This window comes from Dermacentor albipictus, chromosome 4 (genome assembly GCF_038994185.2).
Source record: "Dermacentor albipictus isolate Rhodes 1998 colony chromosome 4, USDA_Dalb.pri_finalv2, whole genome shotgun sequence".
In the NCBI taxonomy this organism is placed as follows: domain Eukaryota; kingdom Metazoa; phylum Arthropoda; class Arachnida; order Ixodida; family Ixodidae; genus Dermacentor; species Dermacentor albipictus.
In genome coordinates this window covers 170,678,305-170,703,007 of record NC_091824.1, presented here as the reverse complement: position 1 = coordinate 170,703,007, position 24,703 = coordinate 170,678,305, and the positions used below count along the sequence as shown (strand labels likewise).

The 24,703-nt window shown below is 46.4% G+C and overlaps 1 protein-coding gene across 1 annotated transcript in view; it reads right to left on the bottom strand.

The window, feature by feature from the left end:
• Window positions 1-989: 989 nt before the first annotated feature.
• The window catches only part of Fas1 (fasciclin 1), a 66,843-nt gene continuing 43,129 nt past the window's right edge, over window positions 990-24,703 (bottom strand). Inside the window, exons 8-13 of the mRNA XM_065432540.2 lie at window positions 23,919-24,075; window positions 20,497-20,641; window positions 8,659-8,806; window positions 7,360-7,531; window positions 6,666-6,774; window positions 990-4,045 (exon numbers count right to left, since the gene is read on the bottom strand). Coding sequence (XP_065288612.1) covers window positions 3,840-4,045; window positions 6,666-6,774; window positions 7,360-7,531; window positions 8,659-8,806; window positions 20,497-20,641; window positions 23,919-24,075 — 937 coding nt within the window. The 3' untranslated portion in view covers window positions 990-3,839. The remainder of the gene's footprint in view (window positions 4,046-6,665; window positions 6,775-7,359; window positions 7,532-8,658; window positions 8,807-20,496; window positions 20,642-23,918; window positions 24,076-24,703) is intronic.

The following is a 24,703-nucleotide window of genomic DNA, read 5'->3' as shown; positions in this document are numbered from 1 at the left end:
ACATAAAACCTGAAAGATTTCGTTGTAGCTCCTATACAAGGTTTTTTTTTTAGCTGCATGAACTTTTTTCACGATTGCTGGTGGCAGCTAGCTTAATTTGAATAATTCAAATAATCACTTTTCCGTAAATGTTTGTTCCGTAAATTTGTTCCATAAATTAATCAAATAATTTACGGAACATATTTCCATCTACCGATTGCAGCTAGTTAATATGCAAGGCATATCGACTTAGATAGAATTCCGTGGACGGCACCGGTTTCAAAATATGCACCGTCAAACTTGCGGTAAAAATGCACTGTTGTTCCACTTACTTTTTTAATTAAAACGCTGCTTTATGCATTGAAGCACGAAAGTAACTGGAACGCAAATGCATTCAGTCGGACACATTGAAAATTAATGTGTCGAAGCTGGCGTAGTCCTGAGAATTCGTTCCAAGTGGATTTGCCTTGTTTATAGTGGATACGCCTTCATGAAAATGCTAGTTATTCAATTAGGCATTTTGATTTCTCGTAGAAGTAATTAGAGCCTCATCTAGTTGAACAGATGGAGGGTTAGAATTGTGCTGTCACAGACAATTGTTTAAAAAGATTGGTGTAGCTTAAAAATGCCCTGTATAACGGCTGCCAAGCACAGTGTCATTGCAAACGAAAAGGGCGTCAAGGCGGTAAATAAGTAGATAAGCCTATATCTCCGCTGGCATAGCTGCAGGAATTATTTATGTAAATGCAAAGGACCAAAAGCCTAGTGACGTACTGCCACAACTTTTCAAATCTCTTTCCGGAGTGGCCACTTTCAATGCTCAATCTTTTGTGAATCTCGCCGCATAATGTAAGCCCTGAGCGGAACAATATAACCTTTTATTTTTTGTAGGACGGCGTAGTTGACTGAAGTGTAGGAAAAAGTGATGCAGTGCATCTATGAACATGCGATGCCCGTGGTGTTACACGAACAGAAAAAGGAAGGCGTCACGCGGAAGCGAGTGGCTGGTCAACATTTGAAGCACTATTTTATTTAATCTTTCAGTTTACACTCATACTTTGCACAAAAAACATTTTTCTCCGCAACATTATCGCACAATGGTAATCATGGAGAACTTGCGTTCTGTGTGTATGCTGGGGATGTACAATTAAATTAGATGGACCCACACCTTGACACACTTGGTTCGACATGCGTTCAAAATATGGCAGTGTTGTTCTCGTGTAAATAACCAGAGGCGTGTTGTGCGCACCCTGATCGTTTGCGTGGCCACAGGGCCAGATTTATGAGAAGCCCAAGGGGGATTTCGACAACCAGCAGACGGCGCTCGGCCAACCAAAAGCGAAATGAAATACTATGCGTCTATATAAATAGCAGCAACTATCGTAACAAACCAACAACAACGTGTATAAAAAAATAAAGACCCTCTCTGCTTGACCTGATCGCAGGAATCTTGCCGTTTTCGTGACTCGGCCGCCAAGGTTTCCCCCGGGGCCGTGCTGCCCCGCCGCCGGTGTCCTTGTGACCTCGAGGCAATCGGACACTCGTGGTGAGCTAGCGCTGCTTACGTGAAATCTTCATCCAGGCCCAATGCGTCGCATTTTAGCGCCCGTATCACACCGAGGCCTCTGCCTCGCGAATCAACCAAGCAAGAAGCGCGCGCGACCCAGCCAGGTCGGTGACGCAGGCTGTGATTGGGAGTGCTGCGCCGCGCTTCCCGAGTGACTGATTCGCCCCGGCAGCGACCCCAGACAGAAAAATAGTATTCTTAGTTGAAGCATAGTTCCCTTTTATTCTTTGGTTCTACCAGGACACGGAACAAAAACAGCTATCGCCTCGCACAGGAAGGCGTCCCACGAAGGTGCGACCGGGCGGCGCCTTTCCCCCGGCACACCGCACAAACCCGGGGAAGGCTTCCGCGCAAACGCCGTCGACGAGGCGCTGAGCGAGGCGCGCCCCCGAGAGAGACACGAAAAACGAACAAAGCCACACAAATACTTGAAGCTCGAGAGAAACATGGGAGAACAGTGGAGTATTCCATACAGATAGTTATGCATATGAGAGAGTGTCTGCATTATGTGTACATATAATATGCTATACTTGTAAGGGAATCTTAATTGAGCAGAAAGAAAAGTGTTTAACATTAAGTGACACTACTGTACACCAACTTTTTTTTTTTCACAAAGGATGGTAGCCACCAAAATATCTCTGCGGGTTGCGCGAACAAGAGATAAGCTTACAATGTATATCCCTATGTACAAGATGTTTAAGGGATCACGAGAGAGACGCAACATGTTTTAATCTCTGTGGTATTTCCAAAAGACAAAGCTTAGCGGATGAAAGGATTTCAGACTAAATGTGGAAAGCAGCAATAGGTTTCTTCGAATTATATGACTTCTTCTGAGCGCATATTCAAAAACTGTTAAAATACATTTTGTTCAAATTGACTGTTGATGAACGCTGTGAATTGAAATTCCACGACTTAAGTAGCCAATCTCTCCCGCATTCTCTCCTGCTCTGTCAAAATTTTTCTAAACAGCTCCGACGCAACGCTTTCCAATCAGAATAAAGTTGGCAGAAGCAATTCGGTTATTCGCGCTAGACATCACATCTAGAGCATTGGCTCAGCTTTCTTTAAATGGAAGCTTCACACGAACTTCATGACGCACGTCACACATAGACTATACAGTGTTCATACTGCCAGTACAGTTCCCTTTCGAGTCATTCGCAGAGGAACCAAAATTAATTATCTCCTATCTATAACTGCGCAAAAATAAAACAATTGACTCGAGTCGGCTAGAATAGGTGAGCTTTAGCTATGCTGCTGAAAACAAAAATAGGTGCTTATAAAGCCCGAGCAACAGCACAGAAGTGAAAGATTCGCCGTGCCATTTCGTAAAGCATTTCTAGGAGACCCCGTAGAATGTGCGTTATGTACAGGGTAATAATATCTGTGATGGAGATGCTGACCTAAAAACCTCTTACAACAAAATACCACCAACGCCAGTGAAACAATGGGAGAAACGCGTGTCCGCGGCAGCAAAGCAAAGGCGCATCACTTGTGGCAGCTCGCGCGCTCCGGGTGGGGGTTGGCCGTGTCGAGCTCCGCTACCTAGCGCTTCACCGGAGGTCGTGTGGGTGCGTGGCGCAGTCGACTCGAGCATCTCACCACTCCAAGAGCAAGCACGAAAGAGCTGTTGGAAGAAGTGGGGCACGGAATGTGTTGCATTATTGGCTTGTCTCGTCCCTTCCTTGCGCTGCGTATAAAGCCGGGACACGTTGTGACCGCTGAGCACTCGAGAATCCCGCTCTCCAGGAGTGGGCCTTATGAAGACTGCTTGACGAGTAAAGTGAAGAGGGGTGATCGAACATCGAAGTCAACGTTAATGACACTAAAACGGGCCGGAGCGAACAGACAGCGCGGCGCACCATTTCGACAAGAAGCACTTTTTTTTTCTTTTTTTCAAGCTGATAAGAACTTAACGTCGCCCATCCTTGAATGAAGAGCTGCCAGCAGTTATCTTTTTTTCCTTTGTGCGCCACACTAAGCATCCGAACTTAACACGCACACTCACACAGGTGCTCGAAAGAGAACGAGTCAAAAATGAGGTTTACCCCTGGCCAGGGATCGACACGGCGACTTGCACAGCGACGTGCTAGACAAAGTACGCCGTCGTTTCGTACAGCAAGTGCGCAGGGCAACTTGCTCTACCGTTGAGAGCTGTCTGTCCAGCAACGTGTGCTACTGGAATGCGCAGTCGCCGTGCGCCACCCGAGACAGAAACAGAATGGAGCCGGCTTTGTTTTTCGAAACAAGGAAGTGGGTCGGGGCGAATGCGGATGAGTGGCGGCGGCCGCGGGGCTCAGGCGCGCGGCGTCCGGAGTACGAGCCCTGCGGCCAGCCCCAGCAACACGGCGGCGAGCGCTGTTGCCGGCGCGGCGGCCGCCGAAGTCATGTCCCTGCGCAGCATCATCACCTTGCTGATCACGTGGATGACTCCGTTCGTGGCCTGTACGTCGGGGCGCACGACGACCGCCTCGCGGCCTTCCCACAGCAGGTGGATTTTGCCTGTATCACGGAAAGGAACACGCGCATTAGTATACTTCGGAAGGTGGGGTGGGGGTGGCACGTTGGTGGAATAAACGGGCAGACAGATCGCCTAGACAACACGAAACAGAATGTGCAATTGTCAATGATGTAGGCGAAACGGCAATCAAACGATGCTGAAGAAAGCACCAGCTTCTAGTATTTTAGTATCCCCCCACCCACCAGCCCCCTTGCCTGCACCTCCCTTGAACCACCAGCACTTTATTTAAATACAAATCCAACACGAGGGTGTAGGGTAATGTGCATCTTGAACAAACAGGCCAGGCGGCTGGAAAACACATAGCTTAAGCAGCACACATTCGAGTAAGAAGTAATGATCACAGAAAGGAGAGAAAGCATAATGGAAAGGGTGACAAAAGGTGCACGTCACAGGTGTACGTTGCGGGACGAACAAAGTGTTTAGCGCGAACTGTATAAAGAAATAGAGAAAGGAGCAGCGAAAAAGATTTACAGTACACACTGTGTATTTGAACTCCATTTCCACACAGTGGCACTCGGAGACTTTGCTTCTAAGGCACGCCATTTTCTTTTTCTTTATTGTCGGTTTATCGCAGTACAATGACTCTTTCAAGATAAGCTTTTTCATCTCAGCTACTCCGCTGATCTTCTAACACAGAATACTCGCCCAGCTGTCATGATTGGCTGACGGAACTCTCTGCAGCTTATCTATGGAAGAGCGTCAAGGTAAAATAATTTAATTTACGCCATCGATAAAATCTGAAAGGCAGGATAGGAAAGAGAAGGAAGAAAAAAAAAACAGTCGCACTTTCGTCTGAAAGGCGAAGCATTGATTGAGATAGCAAATTAGTAGGCAGCTATATAAAGTGACGATAGTAGTTTTATCGTCCGTATAAGCTTGTAAGCACTCGCTTATTATCTAAATAAACAATCATGGTATTGTCGCGCACAGGCAAACGTGAACACATCACACTCGATGACCACGGACACTCATTATCAAAACACGCGAGGAAGCGCGGCTGCAGCAGCGAGCGCTTCAACGCAAACCGAGGGGCGAGAACACAGCACGCACGAACGCATGAGCCGTCGACGCACCTAGACTCTGCCCCCAACGCATTCAATATATTGCGCGACTGCGCGCCGCCGTGCAATACGCCGTTGCCAAGAGTACAACGTCGCTCCCTCCCTTTGTCTCCTCCGGCCCCTCCGCTCGGTGCCTCGCACGCCACGGAAGACGGCACGCTTCCTCCCCGCTTTCCTCCCTTGAGCGCGCAAGATGAGTCGCGATCGCCGGCTCCCCTCGTAGGCTTTCCCTCGCACACACATACAGCATACGGCGACGGTGTTACAGCTCTTGGAGCTTATGCGGAACATCACGGCGACGCAGACGGCAAAGATGCGCCTGGAGTGTCCGTATAATTGCCATTCGCAGTAATAACTGTCTCCTAACGTGAATTATGATGATTATTATTATGATGAGGCTTATTGGCATCCACTTTGAAACGAGGCGGCGACAAATGGTCACTTAGCCCGCTTCATTTAATCAGGTTTGACATCTATTGTCATCTAGCGTTGTGCCTATCAGATTTCATTTTAACTTTCGCATTTAAAACCTCTACCACTATACTGTACCGTAACCTACGCTTGCAATGACTACGATTTTATAGTCACCAATTATCTAAGTGTCTTACTTATCTCGAAGGCTGACCACCAGCGGGGAGCGCCACCTTCACAATGAATCAAGTATTCCAGTTGAGAGGAAATTGCGCCGCGTGTCTGCGAATGCTTACCACAATTGGTGCTGCACTAAAGAGCGCCAGACTTACTGATGACACTGAGCTGGTGCAGTTGTTGCAAGAAAAGAATATGTGTCTGGGTGGCTATGGTTGGTTGATCCGCCATGAATGACATGATACCACGCCCTGATCTATAAACCAGCACCGAGATGAAACGAAGCCAGCGATAAGAAGCGATAGGGAAAGAAGAAGGAGACAGCAGCCGTGTCTCTCCGCTCCACCACCACCGAGGAGCGCAACCTCCAAAAATGAAGACGTGGAGCAAGGTCGACATGTTGATGCGGCCTGAAACATTGAAAGTTTTCCTCTCGAAAGGAGATTACTCGAGCGTAGCTGCGAATGTTTGCTCCAATTTATGCCATACGTAACTGCATGCGATAAATACATACTGGGTATAATAACGTTCCAGACCAGCATGTCACCGTTACGCGCCATGAGCTAGACTGCAACTTTCAGAATAAAATCTCAGACGGTCAACCACGCGTTTGTGACTTTTGGCGTGAAATGACGCGGCAAGTTTTTAAAAAAGATAGCCCTAATGATTCCTGATTATAAAAAAGGCAGAAGAAAAAGAAATGCAAGCACCACTTATGTTTACATTCGCCGCTGAAATGCACACTTTCAATCTCACAATAAACCCTTGTTTGGCGCAATTTATGCGGTATGATTTGCTTCTGTCGCATTCATGTAAAGGCGGCTAATATGAGGTACCGTGGCCTCATCTGAAGCACGATGGTTAATTACTAAGTAACTCGAGGTCTTACGAATTCCACGAGTTGTCGCATTATAATTTCTAGACCAGCCACACAAACAATCACTGCGCTCACCGTTAACATTTCGGACGTCCATCTTGCCTCTGGCTGTCTCAATGGACTTTAAGTTCTCCAGTTCCATTTGAGGTATTTCTCGTCCTACTATTAAGTGACGCTCAAGAATCTGGCAGAAAAAGAAATAAGAAGAACATGGTCACAATACAGCCTACCTGATCTGAAGACTGTTCTTGAAAATTTTAGTTTTCCTAACATGCATTAGAGTCACTGGAACGCTGTTGTTAATCGGTCCTGTTTCGTTTAACAGCCTTCATGTTGCGAAACAACATCCTCGAACATGTGCTACCATATATTCTATTCTGTTACGTAAAAGCACATCGCCAATCTACGCAAAATTTATTCAAAAGGACGAACTGATGCCTTGCTAATCAACCTTTTACATTGGTTAGTGCTGTGTTTTTATTCAGTACAATCATCTCAACCACGCCCTCGATTTTGCCTATTTAATTATTTCTGTACAACGCTCAAGAGATTATTCGTTGTTGTATACATACCCTTAAATAATTAACGTGGTTACTTTCAATGTTATACACACGGAAAATTCGGACATATATACTGCTAAGTTAGCTTTCGAAACATCGCGATGCTACTAATATAACGATAGACGTGACAAAAGCTGAATAAAATATTGTGTTCTAATGTGGGGAATCAGTTTTATGGCTCCTGTGATGGCACATAAAAAAATACTCACTTTCTCCGCATGGTACCCGAACTGATCCATAGATAGCTGTTTGTACTCAGACGGGAACTCTAGCTTGATGTCGTGCCAGGCGTTGTCACTCGGCGCAAAGAATGTGTACCGCTTGTCGGTGTTCTTCAGCCGTTCAATCCAGCCCTTGTGTTGGGCGAAACGCCTCGTGTCCCTGCGGCAAAAATCAAAGAGCCGGTTGATTAATTGTCGCGACATCCCTCTGTGCCTTGCATCACGCCAATATTTCCACACGAAATTGATTAAATTAAGCACCCCACACCGACCAACGCGTAACAGTCTTGACCAGTCCGAAACCGCCCATGAGCCTAAAACTTGCAAGAACAGGATTGGTCAGAACCTGGACCCATTTTCACAGAAAGCACTTCCGCTAGGATTCTTATGTAACAGTAAATAAATTAGACAAAATATTATTAGACCCCGCCCATCGTCGCTCATTTAGCGCCACATTCTCGCTCAGTACTTTTGGCTCAATGAAAGCCTTTGGGTACTCTTGCTATCAAATTTGAGGCTGTACAGAGTATGTCAACGTATGAGAGAATACGAAAGCAGATCCCCTGAGCCGCTGATACCGTAACTGTCTACCTTAAGGTGGACACGTGACATATTCAGTGACAGAAAGGTCATGGAATAAATACATATTCCTTGACAGCGTTGAGCTTTTCCAGGTGGACTGCATCCCAAACATTCACTGACCAAGACCACTGCTGCTAAGCTTCAGTGATGTGACGAGAACCACAACATTATCATGATATGAAAAAAAGTGTTTTGTGACAATTAATAGAGTTTTGGCCTGTGCATATACCAATTACGCTTTTTGGAACACCGCACTGCCGGAGACGCGGATGTCAGCCGAAGTGCCTGTGGGGCCATCTTGCGATGCTGAGCTCAACCGGAGTGCTCTGGGTTATAATTGCAATGGCGGACTACGTGGTTATTTAGCGCGTCGCGTAAAGGCGTGGCCAGCAACATAGTCATTAATGCAAAGTGGCTTTATTTTGGTGACTCGATAAGAACGGTCACGCGACACGGGCAAAAATATAACAAAAGAAAGAAAACATAAACATTCCTTAGCGCATGTCGGTTGAGCAAAGCACCCTAAGTATTCGGTATTCCGGTATTTCGTAGCAGACCGCAATACATTTGCAAAGAGGCTTAAGCTCTCTCCTACAATTTCAAATATTTTCAAGCAGGATTTATTTATTTTTTCTTTACTATAATTTGTTTTCGCTTCGACCTTTTTACCATCGCCTCCAGAACCCGTGGTCACAGTATACTCACTTAAGCTCGGGGTCATTGCTAATCTTCTCGTAGATGGTGTGCGAAGGCATTCCAAGCACGCGATCAATGATGTGGATCACGCCGTTGGTGGCTCCGATGTCCGCTTGGACGGCAGTGGCATTCACGCCGCCACCTTCCACGGTTAGAGCTGCAAAAGTATCACCGGTGGAGTGAGCGTATGTAACGGGCAGCAGTTATATTTGCCTGTGACGCAAGTTCAAGCTACATAACGAGAGGGCGACAAAGTGAATAACGTAAAGAGGCCAACAGAGCAAGATGTCGGGCTTCAGGGGAGACAAAAAATTAAATTAAATTATGGGGTTTTACGTCCCAAAACCACTTTCTATTTATGAGGCACGCCGCAGCGGAGGACTCAAGAAATTTCGACCACCTGGGGTTCTTTAACGTGCACCGAAATCTGAGTACACGGGTGTTTTCGCATTTCCCTCCCATCGAAATTCGGCCGCCGTGGCCGGGATTCGATCCCGTGACCTCGTGCTCAGCAGCCTAACACCATAGCCACTGAGCAACCACGGCTGGTCATGGGAGACAAGGGAGTGGAGGCGGAAAGATGAGAAGGAAGTAGAGAGATATAGACACCGCGTAGATACAAGTTAACATTACTAAGTACTACTGTCACAAAGGCAGTGTTGCAGTTGTTAACGGCAACTCAGGCTACACATTCACGGTACAGCGCTGCTTCACTCTCACTGACCTTTCCAAGATCTTAAGGGATCGCTGATTTGTAGGCAAGGTATAGTGGAAACATTACCCCTTCTGCATTTCCCTCTTGACTGCTTTCTCGATCACTCACTCCTTTAAACGGGACAAAATCAAGACACGAACGGCAAGACACATCAATGTTCACATTCATGGACATCGATGTCAGCCGCATAGATGTAAAATATTGTGGTGAACACACTAAAAATACTAGTGACAATACTTTATTCATACTGATTTGATTGCGGGCCGTATATATTCATGTAAGGGCCGCACCTCCACATTGGAGGGCAAAGTTTTGGAAAGATATTCAAAACATTCCGCCGGAAAGCGAAGCTGGTTCCGTTGTCGCTAGATGACGTTAGCTGCTTTTCCGTCGACGCCGCTCATGCAGACGCCGCCACGCTATTATTTCTTTGTGTGGCGCGTCGTCTAGGCCGTGTTGGCAGTGTTTCCAGTCAGATCGGTGGCATTTCGCCTCTAATGAAGGGAGCTTTATTTGGGTCAGCGCTGGTCAGGAACGATGGGCCGGCATCTGAGGTCGTTTACTGCAGCGTTATGTCATTTACGCCTCTCTTACTCTCTGCCACACTTGCGGAATCAGTACGGCCATTTAAAGGGCAGCTCAGGCGATTTATCAATGTCCACTTATTCTAACAAAATTTTGAATATACGTTCTCTTTTACACTCTATCTGTGCTAAACAATATGGCTGCAAGTCATTTAGTTTTCCTGAAAATGAATTTTAAAGATTAGGTGCGTTCCCGACTCATGATTTCTTTACTGGCCACTCTGTGTTCGTGACGTCAGAGACTACACCCCACTGTAGCTGAAATCGTCGCTGAAATCGCCGCTGTCTAGTTCGGAAAATCTATAAAAGCTCCCTGTGTCGTCAGGAGACATCATCAGCTTCCCTTCTTTGGCGTTAGAACCACGTGCACTGCGTGTTTAGCACGCGTTCTGCGTGCTTACATTATGGTTGTGTAGAATCTCACATGATCGAATGATCATGACCTCACACGAAGCAGCTACCCGTTTCGGTTTCGGTATCTTGTTTATGGGTTATTTAAAATTATTGATGAAATTCTAAGCAAATTGAACCACCCGGAACAGTGGCAGGATTGTCAATGCTATTTGGAAACGACAGTATTCTAATATGGTTAAAAAACGCAGGAGTTGACGTTTAACGGGCCGTCATTGGCCTGATTCGTCTAAGTGGCCCACCCATCCAAGATTCTAGAAAAAATGTGCAGCCCTTGCACGAGTATCTACGGTATGCCGCTGTTGATGTTTTTGATGGAACTAGAAATGTGTAATAATTATATGGTTGCAGATTTTTCACTAAAACAATACTCAGCAAAATGAAATAAAGAATGCCTTCTGGAATGTAGAGAAAACAGAGGGAATGCCGGAGATTTAAATTAAAGACGATGATAAAAACGTGAACAAGCTGAAAGCAGGAGCCATCGTTCCGACAAGTGGACTTGACGAAACGTCGGCTCTGGCTTTCATCTCGTTCACGTTTTGACCATCGCCTAGAAAATAGGCACATATGACTACGAAATAGAGGAATAGAGTGAACTTTCAATGCTTATTCAATCTTTTATTGGTGGGATTGACAAAAGAAAAGAAAACAGCAATTAATATATGGAGTAAACAAGTCTATGACGCAAATATTATGTTATATGTAGTATGACTGCATATAACATCTGCAGGCTTGGAGTGACGCCTCACACCGGCAAAAGATGCCGGGAGCGAGTGGGGCTTTACTAATCCAGGTAAAGCAAATTAGGAAGGCCCACTAAGCTCGAACAAAGACACTCCCTCGCCAGAACAGAAATTGGCCTCCCTGGTGCAGTATTCGGTCACTACCTCCCTCATGATGCCTACGACTAATCCACGGCCCTCAGTCCCCAGCAGCTGCGGAGCACCTGACCTAGACGGCGGCCAGACCTGTAACGCAGCAGAGGGCGCTACGAATCTCTGGGTCCGGACAGGCCAATGGAAACTGACCCTGTCAACCTTTAATTGCCGAACTTTGTCAAGTTAGGCTAGCTTAGCAGGACTCTTTTAGGAGGAGGAGGACGAGGAGGAGGAGGAACATTATTATTACAGAAGTCGTTGCGTGGTTTATTCCCGGGTGGTTCCCTCCGACAGGGCTCCACTGGCGATCGCAGCTCACCGGGCCTGGTCGAGGGTCGCCAGTTGGCTTCCCAGGTTCAGTTCGAAGAGTCTCGCCTCCCAAGACCACGTAGTGAGTGTGTGTGCTGTGACTCGTGGCGAAATTGGGTCGCCCAGACGGTCGGTGCATTCGTGTGTTATGTGCGCGAGTGTCGCTGTGTCGTTGCTACACCAAGGACATATGTCCCGGACGTATAACTGTCTGGGGAGATTGCGTGTAGACGAGACAAGTGTGGGTATGTGTTCGTTTGCAGGCGGCGCCAGTCCCTTGGAACATTGAATTACCATTGAATTCGCAAACAATCAGATACTGTTTGGGATATTATCGGCGTTAGTGAGATTAGAAGGACTGGCGAGGCTCATACATTGCTGAGTAACGGCCATGTCTTCTGCTATAAAGGTCTCCCGTGATAAGAAGCAATACGGGGTAGGATTTCTAATCTATAAGGACATAACGGGCAACATCGACGAATTCTACAGCATTAATGACAGGGTAGAAGTAGTCGTAATTGAACTTAATAAGAGGTATAGATTAAAGGTAGTACAAGCCTACGCTCCAACATCCAATCACGATGATGAGGAAGTAGATCAGTTTTATGAAGATGTTGAATTAGCGATAAGAAAAATGCAAACTCAGTATACTGTAGTAATGAGTGAGTTCAATGCAAAAGTGGGGGAAAAGCAGGCGGGTGAACAGGCAATTGGCAAGTACGGCATCGATTCTAGAAACGCTAGAGGAGAGATACTGGTAGGATTCGCAGAAAGGAATAAACTGAGAATAATGAACACCCTTTTCAGGAAGCGTAACAACAGAAAGTAGACCTGGAAAAACCCTAATGGTGAAATAAGAGATGAAATTGATTGATTTCATACTTTCTGCCGATCCCAGCATAGTGCAGGATGCAGTAGTGATAGATAGGGTAAAGTGCAGTGATCATAGGTTAGTGAGGGCTAGGATTCACCTCAATTTAAAAAGAGAAACAGTAATATTGGTCAAGAAGAAACAGGTCAACCTAGAGGCAGTAAGCGTAAAAGCGGACAAAGTTAGGATGGTACTTGCAAACAAATATGCATCCTTAGAACAGAGAGACGATGATGACATAGAGCTAATGAATGAAACCGTAACTAGGCTAACTTCAGAGGCAGCAGTTGAAGTGGGAGGCTAGGCACCAAGGCAACCAGTAGGCAAGCTCTCACAAGTAACAAAGGAGCTAATAAAGAAACAACACAGAATGAAAGTGTCCAACTCAAGAGATAAGATAGCATTTGCGGAACTTTCAAAACTGATCACAAGGCGAAAATAAGTGATATTCGAAACTATAACGTGAGAAAGACTGAAGAAGCCGTAAAAAATGAACGCAGCCTGAATCAGTGAGAAAGAAACTTGCCATAGGACAAACCAAGATATATGTACTGAAAGATAAGCAGGGTTGTATCATCAGCAATCTCGAAGATATAGTAAAAGAAGCGGAAGAATTCTATACTGACCTGAACAGTACCCATAGGACTCAGGATAACTCCATTCGAAACAGTAATGAACAGGATACAGAAAGCCATCCTATAACTAGCGATGAGGTCAGAAGGGCCTTGCAAGATATGAAAAGGGGAAAAGCGGCAGGAGAAGATGGAACAACAGCCGATTCAATCAAAGATGGAGGAAACATAAAGCTTGGGAAACTGGCGGCTCTCTATACGAAGTATCTCTCGATTGCAAGCGTCCCAGAAAACCGGAAGATTGCTAAGATTGTAGCAATCCACAACAATGGAGACATTAAATAATTGAATAATTATAGGTTTATAAGCTTACTCCCAGTATTATATAAAATATTCACCAATAGAATATCCAACAGAATAAGAGCAACAATAGACTTTAGTCAACCAAGGGAACAGGCAGGTTTCAGGAAGCGATACTCTACAATGGATCACATCCATGCCATAATCAGGTAATCGAGAAATCGGCGTAGAACAATCAGCCTCTCTATATGGCTTTCATAGATTGCGACAAGGCATTTCATTCAGTAGAGATACCAGCAGTCATAGATGCATTGCGTTATCAATGAGTAGAGACCGCTTACGTAAATACCTTGGAAAATATCTAGAGATTCCACAGCCACCTTAATTCTACACAAGAAAAGTAAGAAGATACCTGTACAGAAAGAGGCCAGACAAGGAGACACAATCTCTCCAATGATATTCACTGCGTGCTTGGAAGAAGTATTCAAGCTAATAAACTGGGAAGGCTTAGGAGCAAGGATCGACGGCGAATACCTCAGCAACCTTCGGTTTGCCGATGACATTGTTCTATTCAGCAACACTGGAGACAAGTTACAACAAATGATTGAGGTCCTTAACAGAAGGAGTGCAAGAGTGGGGTCGAAGATTAATATGCAGGAGCCAAAGATAATGATAAATAACCGGGCAACGGAACGAGAGTTCAGGATCGCAAGTCAGCCTCCAGAGTCGGTGAAGGAGTACGTTTATCTAGGTCAATTAATCACATAGAACCCTGATCATGAGACGGAAATTCATAGTAGAATAAAAATGGGTTGGATCGCATACCGCAGACATTGTCAGCTCCTGACTGGAAGCTTACCGTTACCATTGAAAAAGAAAAGGTGTACTATCAGTACAGTTTGCTGGTGCTAACATATGGGGCAGAGACTTAGAGACTGACAGAGAAGCTTGAGAACAAATTAAGGACCGCGCAGAGAGCGATGGAACGAAGAATGCTAGGCATAACGTTAAGAGACAGAAAGAGAGCGGTTTGGATCAGAGAGAAAACGGGTATAACCGATATTCTATTAAGCATAAAAGCGCAGTCGCCGCAGGTTGAACTACACAGAAAATGGGAAATATACCGGCAGAAAAATTCGTGGTTCAAGTACTGGTTCAAGCAAAGATAAAAGGTGAGAGTGAATGTTGGTTGTCAGAAATACGTAAGATAAAGGCCGCACCTAGAATATTTTGGAACCACATAAACTTCTTCATCATCATCAACCTATTTTAGGCCCACGCAGGACGAAGGCCTGTCCCTGCGACCTCCAATTACCCCTGTCCTGCGCCAACCGATTCCAACTAGCGCATTTCCTAATTTCATTGCACCATCTTGTATTATGACGTCCTCGACTCCGCTTCCCTTTTCTTCGTACCTATTCTGTAACCCAAATCGTCCACCGGTTATCTAACCTGTGCATTACATGACCTGCCCAGCTTCATTTTTTTTTCTTTTAATGTCAATTAGAATATCGGCTATACCCGTTTGCTCTCTGATCCAAACCGCTATCTATCTGTCTCTTGACGTTATGCCTAGCACTCTTCGTTCCATCGCTCTTTGCGTGGTTGTTAAGTTGTTCTCAGCCTTCTTTGTCAGTCTCCAGGTCTCTGCCCCATATGTCAGCACTGGTAAAATGCACTGATTGTACACCTTCCTTTTCAATGATAATGGTAAGCTTCCAGTCAGGAGCTGACAATATCTGCCGTATGCTGTCCGACCAATTTTTGTTCTTCTATGAATTTCCTCCTCGTGATCAAGGTTCCCTGTGGTTAGTTGACCTAGGTAAACGTACTCCTTCACAAACTATTAGGCAGAAAGTCTGGAACGCTACAAAATATCCTAGACGAGCATGGAAACATATTGAAGGGGATGCGGCGTTAATTTACATCCGAAAAATAACAGCCGATGCATTCCAAGGCAATGATGAGGTAGCTTTAGAGAAAAAGAAGAGCATGAATGAGAACCAGACGGAAAACTATTTTAAGGTACCAAAGAACAACACACAGCACACAACAGAAGACAGCGGGACAGAGAGCCTGTCCCGTTGTCTTAGAATAATCGATCGATACCAACTTGACCAACAAGTTCTCTTCAGCATATGGAAAAGGAGCTGGTGCTGAATTTGAAATGGAAGACAGCCGAAGAGAAAATTCCTAAGCGTACAGCCACGTGGTTGGACGAGGTTTCCGTTAGGCTGGTTAACGAACTAGGAGTAAGAGGTAAGGAAGCTTTATTGAAAGCAGTAAAAAATGCTTAAAAGGTAGGTGCATATCGGACAGTTGGCAACATAGGAGAATGAATTTAATTTATAAAGGAAAGGCAAGGGGGAAGATATAATTCAGTCATATACACCGTAGACCATCACTCATATAGACCGTTGACCGTTACATCGATAGTATAGATGTTAGCAATGCAAGCGATTAAAGGAAAACTGCAAGCGTGGACAGAGAATAATGGCATACTGGGAGAACTTCATAATGGTTTGAGAATCGGTAGGTGTCCGGATGATAACTTATTTGTTATTACTCAGTTTATTGAAATATCCGGAGCAGAAAGGTGACCGTTACATGTGGTTTTTCTAGGCATTACAAGAGCATATGACACCGTAGCGCAACATTTTGTGGGATTCCAAGGGAAGGGAAGCGTAGCAGGGGGCGGCAGGAAGTTAGGTGGGCGGATGAGATTAAGAACTTTGCAGAGACAACATAACCACAAGTAGTACATGACCGGGGTAGTTGGAGAAGTATGGGAGAGGCCTCTGCCCTGCAGTGGGTGTAACCAAGATGATGATGATGATGATGATGATGATCAACACAGCAACGAAAACGTCAAGCGGAACGTCAGAGCGACTGAGATAATCTCGTGCGTGGCGGCAATGGAAAAGAGACCTGCCATAATTAACTAATTAAGAGGAATAAACGAAATCAGGAAATAAATAATTTATGATAACTGAAGGAGAAGCTCGTTACTTTTCGAAGCGAGATCAGGATGCCTTAGAACACGCACCTATAAAGCCAGAAATAGGAAGCAAAAAAAAGCATGTGCTTGCTGCGGTAAAGCTAGGGAAACGATGGGTCATGTCTTATAAGATATCTGCCCAGCGGTTAATTTAGGCTCCTCTGGGCTCCTTGAAGCCCTTGGGTTCAGCGATAGCAGGGAAAAAGTAAACATATCCACTATAGAAATTAGTAAGAGGCGATTGGAAGCTTGGTGGTAGAGAGTTCCCAATAGTGGTTAAGAAAGCTTAATGCTGTGAACTTTTCTGTCTTTTCATTTCTTCTTTCTTTTTAAATAGAGGTAGGACATTAGGAAAAATAATAACAACCTGATGACGCAACCCACCACCTCGCTTCAAAGGGGACGCTCATAGCATGCATCCATCCATCCATCCATCCTCAGAGCGCTCCTCCGTAGTTTTACCGGCGTGCGATTCTCTTCTCCACCTCCAGGCGCTTTCCTCCTCCGGCGCTCGCTTACTTCGCGGGTTCAAACATCGCATCGGCGACTTCACTGCCGGCGGGCCTAATGAACTTTCGCGCAACTTTTTTGTAACGCCATGTACTGACGCAGCACCACAATAGTCACGCGCGTTTACGCGTCATTTGTAATGAAGCACGAAGATACGCGGCTAAGTAATCTCTTTCTTCCAAAGCAAAGCTCGCCCACACATATGGTCACTGGGACTGTCTCCAAGGTTGCTGTGCCTATGAGCGGTGTACAGTAAATTTTAGCGTACGCATGCATAGTTGACTGTTTAGTATTGTAGTGCTCGGCGCTAGGTATATGTGTTCCCTTACGCCCAGATTTACCTGCGCTGGTTTGTTTGTTGCTGCAGGATACATTTGTTTCGCCGGTTACTGATAAATATTTCATTCAGAGATTACAGACATCGACAGCCCGGCTAGAGGTACGAACGGGAAATTCGCAGTAGCAGTACTTCGTTAAGGGGTCAGCGCACCCACAGCCTCTCCTTTACTTAGCGAGGTGCGTTTACTGTATTGCTGTACGATCAAAAGCTGTAGCTCATCTGCTAATGCGAAGGTAATTTGCGGTGACTGAAATCAAAATGCGGCCGTCACGCCAGCAGTTTCTCCGTTTCAATGTCTCAGCACGAAATTTCCCTAGAATTGGACAAGTTATCTTTTCACTAAACAAGGCTTAAAATCGCTACATATTGGCAAATTTCCCGAAGTTGGCAGCACTGAGTGCAGAAGTGCTCGCTGTGTGCAATATGTCAGGCTTTAAGGCAAATCATTAAAAATAACAACAGTCTTCTCAAACGGTAGCAACCTAAATAAATTTGACAACGTTCTTGTCCTAATATTGACCACTGCAGAACCAACGCTACCGTTATAATACGTTATCAGCTTGAAATACACATGGCATTTCTCAACGTTTACATGTGCGTCATACCCAAACGCAAACGGAAAATGTTGGCGCGTGTTGGACAAAAACCACGACTACACTTCATTTCTCTGCACGCGGACGCTAGACGGTCTCCTGTTACGAAACTGCCTGATGACTATAACTCTCGAGAAATCTTTAGCCTGCACAGAGTACCACACGAGCACGAGGTGGTCACGTATATTCGGGTCACCACTATTAAAGAAAAGCGATAGAGAGCTCATGGCGCTGCTGTTCAAAAGACTGCGAAATCTGGGGTCGATGTTGGCCCCCCATACGTGACAAGCCGCCAGTTCTTGGGCCGTTAATGGCAGCATGAGGGCAGCACAGCTAGAGAGTAAGTGGCCTCGGATGTTGTACTTTCTCGCAAAGTGATATCACTTCGCCTGATCGCTTCACTTTATTTTATTCTACTTATTTTGTAGAGCAACATTTGGCCTTCGAAGAGCGACGGAGTCGGCGCCTGGCGCCACAAACACGGCGCGGCTTCAGAGACCGGGCGCGCCGCCCTTTTCGTATGCACCCCGGCGTAGCGCTTGCCGGCAGCGATGGGTTTCGTCATCCTGACAAAGGCGCCGTCGATAAACGCGTTTTTCGCGTCGCTGCTCGATGCGGAGAGGAACCTCCGGTCTTCCAGGCGCACGCAGCGCGTGCAGGCGCGTCACGCGACCGGCGGGCCGTGCCGCGCCTCGGGTGATGATCGCTCCTTCCACAGCGATCTGCTCTCGGCGTCGTCACGCCCGCGCCATTGAGCGCCGAGCTGCGCGCTGACGTTGCTGCAACGCTGGTCGAATCTCGAAAGTGCACGAGCAAAGCGGGCAATTCAGCGAGCCCAACGTCCTTGCGAGTTGCTAAACGTCGTCACTTTTCAGGTTGGCACACCTTCCGCGTACCTTAAATGCAATTTGAGCGAAAAGAAAAAAAATTCGAGTAGGCAACAACTGTTGCCCCGTGTAATTATTCCTTGCGACTAGATAGAACACTGGAATGATAAATATAGACGTAAATCCTTGTGATATACTCGCACAAGGATATGCGGCTTTCTTTTTTTTTTCAAGCTTTCTTCCCGTTCTTCGCGTCACTTATACCCTTTGTTTCCTCATATTTCTGGCGTAAGAGCGTTATCGCTGGTATGTTGTTGTCTTCTCTCAAGTCGGCCTCGTTGCCAGGGGGCGCCATAGAGTACGCCATGCGGCATAATGGTAACGGTCAACCTGCACTGCGCTTTCGGTACCATTCTAAAGATGACGCTTTGTAAAAATGGCCAGTATTAGCCAAGATTCGTATGGAATTAGAAAATGACATTTACTCCTGCCTTGAAAGCAAATGAATCATTTAACAGAAAATATTGAATGATGTGAAAGTAACATAATGTGCTAAGAATTTAGCAAGCCTTGAAACAAACATAAGTTCATTGACGGATGAGCAGATATCCTTGTGAAAATGTCTGAGGGAGGATGTTGCCGGATAAGGAATGTCAGGAATGGAAAAGTTAAAGCCAACTTGAGGAAACGTGGCTTCTGAAACATTTTTGTTATAGGTGAGAAACGGCGACAAAATAAGAATAAATACTCTATTATCCTAGCGTCACACCGTGGAAGAATGCAGGCAACGTCTTCTTTCTCGAACTATAGTAAAGTAGAAGCTATTTCACCGCTTACTACAAGTGCGAGCTAGTTTTGTCTGCCAAACTGGACTGCAACACCATATCTTCGACCGAAACGTACCAACACTGACGCTTCGAACAGCTTTATAACTTAAAAAAAAAACAGTGGCACTGCGTCTTAAAACTACCGCCGGATCGCAACTCGGTTCGTATTAGAATTCATTGAAACAGGCAGGAATTGTCAATATTCGTGGCGAAGAGTCTGCATGGACATGTAAGAGACCAATTTACTGAACATGCTGAACGTTAAACTTCGTTTATCGAGCATTTGCGTCGTCGATGACTGGCTTAACAGATCTATATGACATTAATAATTAATTAACACAATTAAGCTAAGGAAAAAGTTACAACAAATACTTCCCTGTGTTTTAGCGCTGAGGAGTAATAAAAGCACTACGTGGCTTATTTTAAGCCCACATGGAAGATGTGACTGTAATGTGCCACGACGCGACGCTGGCTCGCGCTTGCTGGCTCGTATCGCTATGGTGTCAGAAGCATCCGCATCGTCGGCGGCCGGAACCTCGGCAGAGGCGATATGTGGCCGTCCACGTCAGTACACCGCAGACGAAGTAACGGAGCGCAAAAACGCAGCGAAACGAGCGAAGAGGCCAGGCAGCGAAATCCACTATCGTCGTCAATTCTCCCCATTACATGGCAGGCGGAACGAGCATTAATACAAATATTACTCGCAGCGCAAAACAGCGGTAAATCACCGAGTTCATTCTATAACCAAGGATTTTGCGCTGCACACGCACCAGAAACGGACAGATTTCTGAGGGAAGTAGCTCTCAAATTCTTACGCATTAAAATCGAAACGACAATAAGGTGCTCGCCGTACCCCTCGTCGTTGCTTAAATAGCGCCCTCCTCATTTAACCTCACTTTGTAGAAGTCGCCCATCATCGGCCTCACATCACGATGTCCGCCCCCCCTCATTCTTGCCTACAAAAGCTTTCTGAGGGCGATCCTCACTTCACTCTCACCTCATTCCGTGAGAGGGATGGCATATGAGGGTGAGGACGACCTCGTGAGGTCCTCAAGAGGGTGGCCATGTCCGCTTGGAACACGCCCTTTGTATCGAACGCCGAAACTCACTGCGTCCGTGTTCTCCCTCGACGACGCGCATGTAGAGCATCCGCCGGCTGCTGGCAGACTCCCGCTCAAAGATTCCAGCGCGGCCCGCGTCCAGCACCTCGTCAGACGCCACCGCCTCGTTCTTGATCATGTGCAACCGGAGGAGCTGCGAGAAATGGGCGCATAAGACGCGAGAGAAAAGGACGTTGCTATTTTGCTGTCTAGAAACAGCGACCCTGAAAAGCTTGCGGTTTTCACAACAGAAACAGAACGGACAAGAAAGGCAAGGGCGAGACACAGTTGCGCGCCGAAACATAACCCTGCAAAGTTAACAATTGTAATCTGCAGATAATCACAAATACACTTATCGACTTCACCACGTAATACATGAAAATGTATAAATATGCCTACTTGAGGCACGATGGTGGTTTCTTTTACTCGAGAACATATAAAAGTGCGGCTCCTACGTTGAGCTAAGTTGAAAACACGCTTATTTTTTTCTTCGGCACAACAGACTGGTACACGTCCGCGTCTTTCTTGCGCTCTTTCACCATACTGCGTATCACGAACCAATAAGCCCAACGACATGCCTTGCTAGAACACGAGACCGAAGGTTTCTGCGATGACGCAGGCCCACTGCTGTCAAGGCGCGTGCCTGCACAGGGAGAGCGCGAAAAAGACTGCGCAGCGCGCGTGTCGTGCGCGTCGGCCCGCGCATCGCAGCGCACATCCGGCGCTTCCCTTGCACAAAAATCGATGGCCCCGAATTATCCCTAAACTTCAGATTTGACGAAAAACACTACGTGTAGAGGCGACGAATGAAAAGTTGTTCACGGCGCATAACACAGCCAGTTGGCATGGAGTGAAACGTGCAACGTTAACGAGAATTGGATAAATAAAAGGGATGCTCACAGGAATGCAAGCAAGCAAAAATGAAGGCAAGAAAAAAGCCCAGTATGGAACAGCGTACGGTAAATGCTAGAAGAGACTGACAGAGACCATGTGCATCAAACATGAAGGCACGGTTATTCGCATTACTTACGCACAGATTGTCATGTCATCGTGACACGAAAGAAAATAGAATGATGAGAAAATATGCAAGGAATGAAGCTTCGGCATGAGCGTGATATCTTCTGTATTGCGACTTCGCCACCTCGACTATAAACATATATCTCACAGGGTAGCCAATCACCCAGCACGACCGAGGCGCTGCAGGATCACTCGCAGAGGGCGTTCTCCAGATTGTATGGTTGCACGGCAGAAAGCTCTTATCTCAGGGTATGTGATTCCCTCTAAAGAAAAAAAAAAAGAATAGACAGCTTCTTTCGTTCCACGGAGTCTTCAATAAAAGCAAATTCTAATGGTATCCAGGTGCTAAACCAGCCCGCGCATTTTATCAAGTTTTGCATATGTTCAAGTAGTACTCCACCTTCCATTACTCCCTCTCATTTCCGTTTACAACACGCGGTGAACAGCATGTTATGCCTCGGGAGATCATTAGGTAGCATCTACGCGTCCGCGTCCGAAAAGCAGATCTCAACGCCAAAGATGTGCCAGTCATCGTACGCACCGTCGAGAACTCCAGACGCGTTTGTTCAAGCTAGTATCGCAACCAAAGCGTTATCACTGGGACTGTTGTTAACCCGGTCGTACCATTTTTTTTTTATTATCCGAACAGTGCGGTGTTCTCAAGCAGCATTACACTTGATTACGGAACACAGCAAAAAAGAAAGATAGATTGAGAAACACAACAGAAAACTTTAGCTCTACGCCTGCTTTAAAGAGACGCTAAAGGTTACTATGAAGTCAAGTTAAAGTGATAAAGCAATGCTCTAGAACGTCTAAGGCGCCAATATAATCGCGAACAGACCTTCAGTAACCGAGAAATTGAGGTAAATGCATGACGCGATTTGAGACCCCCCCAGCGACATCCGGTATTAGCCCGATGACGAAGGCACTCATCATATCTTATGTCACTAGTACTCAACTACTCGTATTAAAAAGATAATTTCATTAGGTTATAAGACGTAAGAAAATGCTACTTGTCCACTTCTGTTCGATTCTAAGAAAAAAATAACATTTTGACGTTACCCTTCAGTAGTATGAGTGATCGAAAGGTTTCGTTTTCGCTCTACTCTGCGCACTCGACTCTGCGCCGCACGCTTTGGAGTTTCGGTTTTTTTGTTATCGTGTCGTGCTGCGCTGGTTCTGCTGGCTCGCGAAATTTGCATTTGGAACAAGCAGCGAGGATGCCATGTCCATGTGATCTCGTGGGATGCGCGAACGGTCCGCGGAACTTGGCCGAGGGCAGTTGCAGCGGCGAATCCAACGTTACTTATCACTGTGTCCCAACGAGTGAACCTCTCCGTTCGAAGTGGTTAAGTCGTACCTCTGACACAGTGCGTTGGAAAATAGCCGAAAAATCGCATAGTGTGCTCGCTGCACTTTCGTCGAGAGGATTATTAGTTCAACGCCGACATACTGCAGTCGTGTGGAGTGCCTTTCTAAGCAATGCTTTCCCGTAGCGCTGCTCCGTCGGTCTTGCCTGCATTCTCCGAAGCGCAAGAACAACTGCAGGTCGAAGACGGGGCGGTAAGTGCGGCATTTGGTTTTCACGGAGGAAAAGCTACAAATGTGCGATGTGTACAGCCATGACATACAGTTGCCGTCGTAGTAGTACGTAACGACGCCGGCAGCGCGAGCCCTCAGCAGCAAGTCACGTTCATCAGTGCTTAAATCGCTGAAGTCGAGCCCAGCATCGCGAGCCAATGTCTCGTTGTCAGGGTCGTCCATTGCAACGAGCGTCAAAGTTGGCGTCAACAAATAAAGAACCATGCTTATCGTCGCGCGCTTTCCCTTCTGCTAGCCACCATAGTTCCAATTTCGCACTGCTGTAGACTCTGTCTTGGCTCTGTTTCTGGCCTCTCATTTGTGTTTTGCGCAGAAAAGCCGTAGCGCCGTCTGCGGGTGCCGTTTTACTCACCGACGGCGCAACGTCACTATGAGACCATGACGTCACCACTGCTCGATCGGAGGGCGGGCGATTTGAATTACGCTAGAGGTGCGCGCACGCTTCAGAACACATTTTCTCTTGAAATAAGTCTCTTCTTCGCATGAAACAGGCGTTCCGAGGTTTTTGGGATGCTATTTCAACAGTCCACGTTGACCTAATATTAACATTTAGTGTCCCTTTAAGTCTTTTGTTGATATATACGAACATTTTGATAATAGTCGCTGTTGCTGAGTGTAGCAGCTGACCGGCGCCGATCAAAGCCTTTCGTTTTCGGAAAGCGTTCAGCATTTAGTCGAAAACCTGGACATGAACACTGACAACTGACTAACAATCGTCTTATGTATGACCATGGTATACGCTCCGTCGAGCCTAACTTCAGGAGCCCATCTCTCGATAAACTGAAGAGGGGGGAGCGTTCAGCCAAACGTACCTGTGTGAGTCCAGACGTGTTGGCCTTCAGTGCGTCCAGCACGCTAGCCGGGATCACTTTCAGTGCCTCGTTAGTGGGCGCGAACACGGTCTTGGGCTGGTTTCCATCCAGGTCCATCAGGAAATCCGGCGAGTAGTCCACCAGTCGCATGAAGTCTCTGGCAGAAAGAAAGGCCACGCAGGTAAACAGCCCGCTCCTGTTAATTATTTTAATGCATTTTAGTAGCTGTCTTAAACCACGACTAAATATTACGCGCACGTGCACGAGGGTGACAAAGACGCTCGAAGTCAATGCGAACGTGCCTTCAACGGTTACACTCACCGCTCTTGTCAAGGATGCCATTGTGGAAGGGTGGCATTGGCGACACGAAAGTCAATGAAAAGAGGGACATGCCCTAAGCGGAGGCGAATGTTTGGCAATCAACATATGCGTCCACTCAACCTCGAAACGGTGGGACCTTTTGTTCATGGCGGAAGGCACTGTTTCCGCGCCCTAAGCGTCGGTGACCGAGGCTGTGCTGCCTGGCCCAATGTTCTCGCGAAACGTCAGTCCCGCCTGTACAAATATAACCGAAATTCACCTTCACACTCTACAGTCGGCAGGAACTTCAGCATTAGCAACATAAGGCGACGACACATAGAGTGGCTGACATAGAATTGCTATATAGACTTCCCGCCTCCACTTCCATGCCCCATTCCAGGAACTACAGACGTTGACACGTCGCATGTTGGAGCGGATTGTACCAGTGACTGCAGCGTCGATGCGTTGCAAGCTGTCCACCGTTA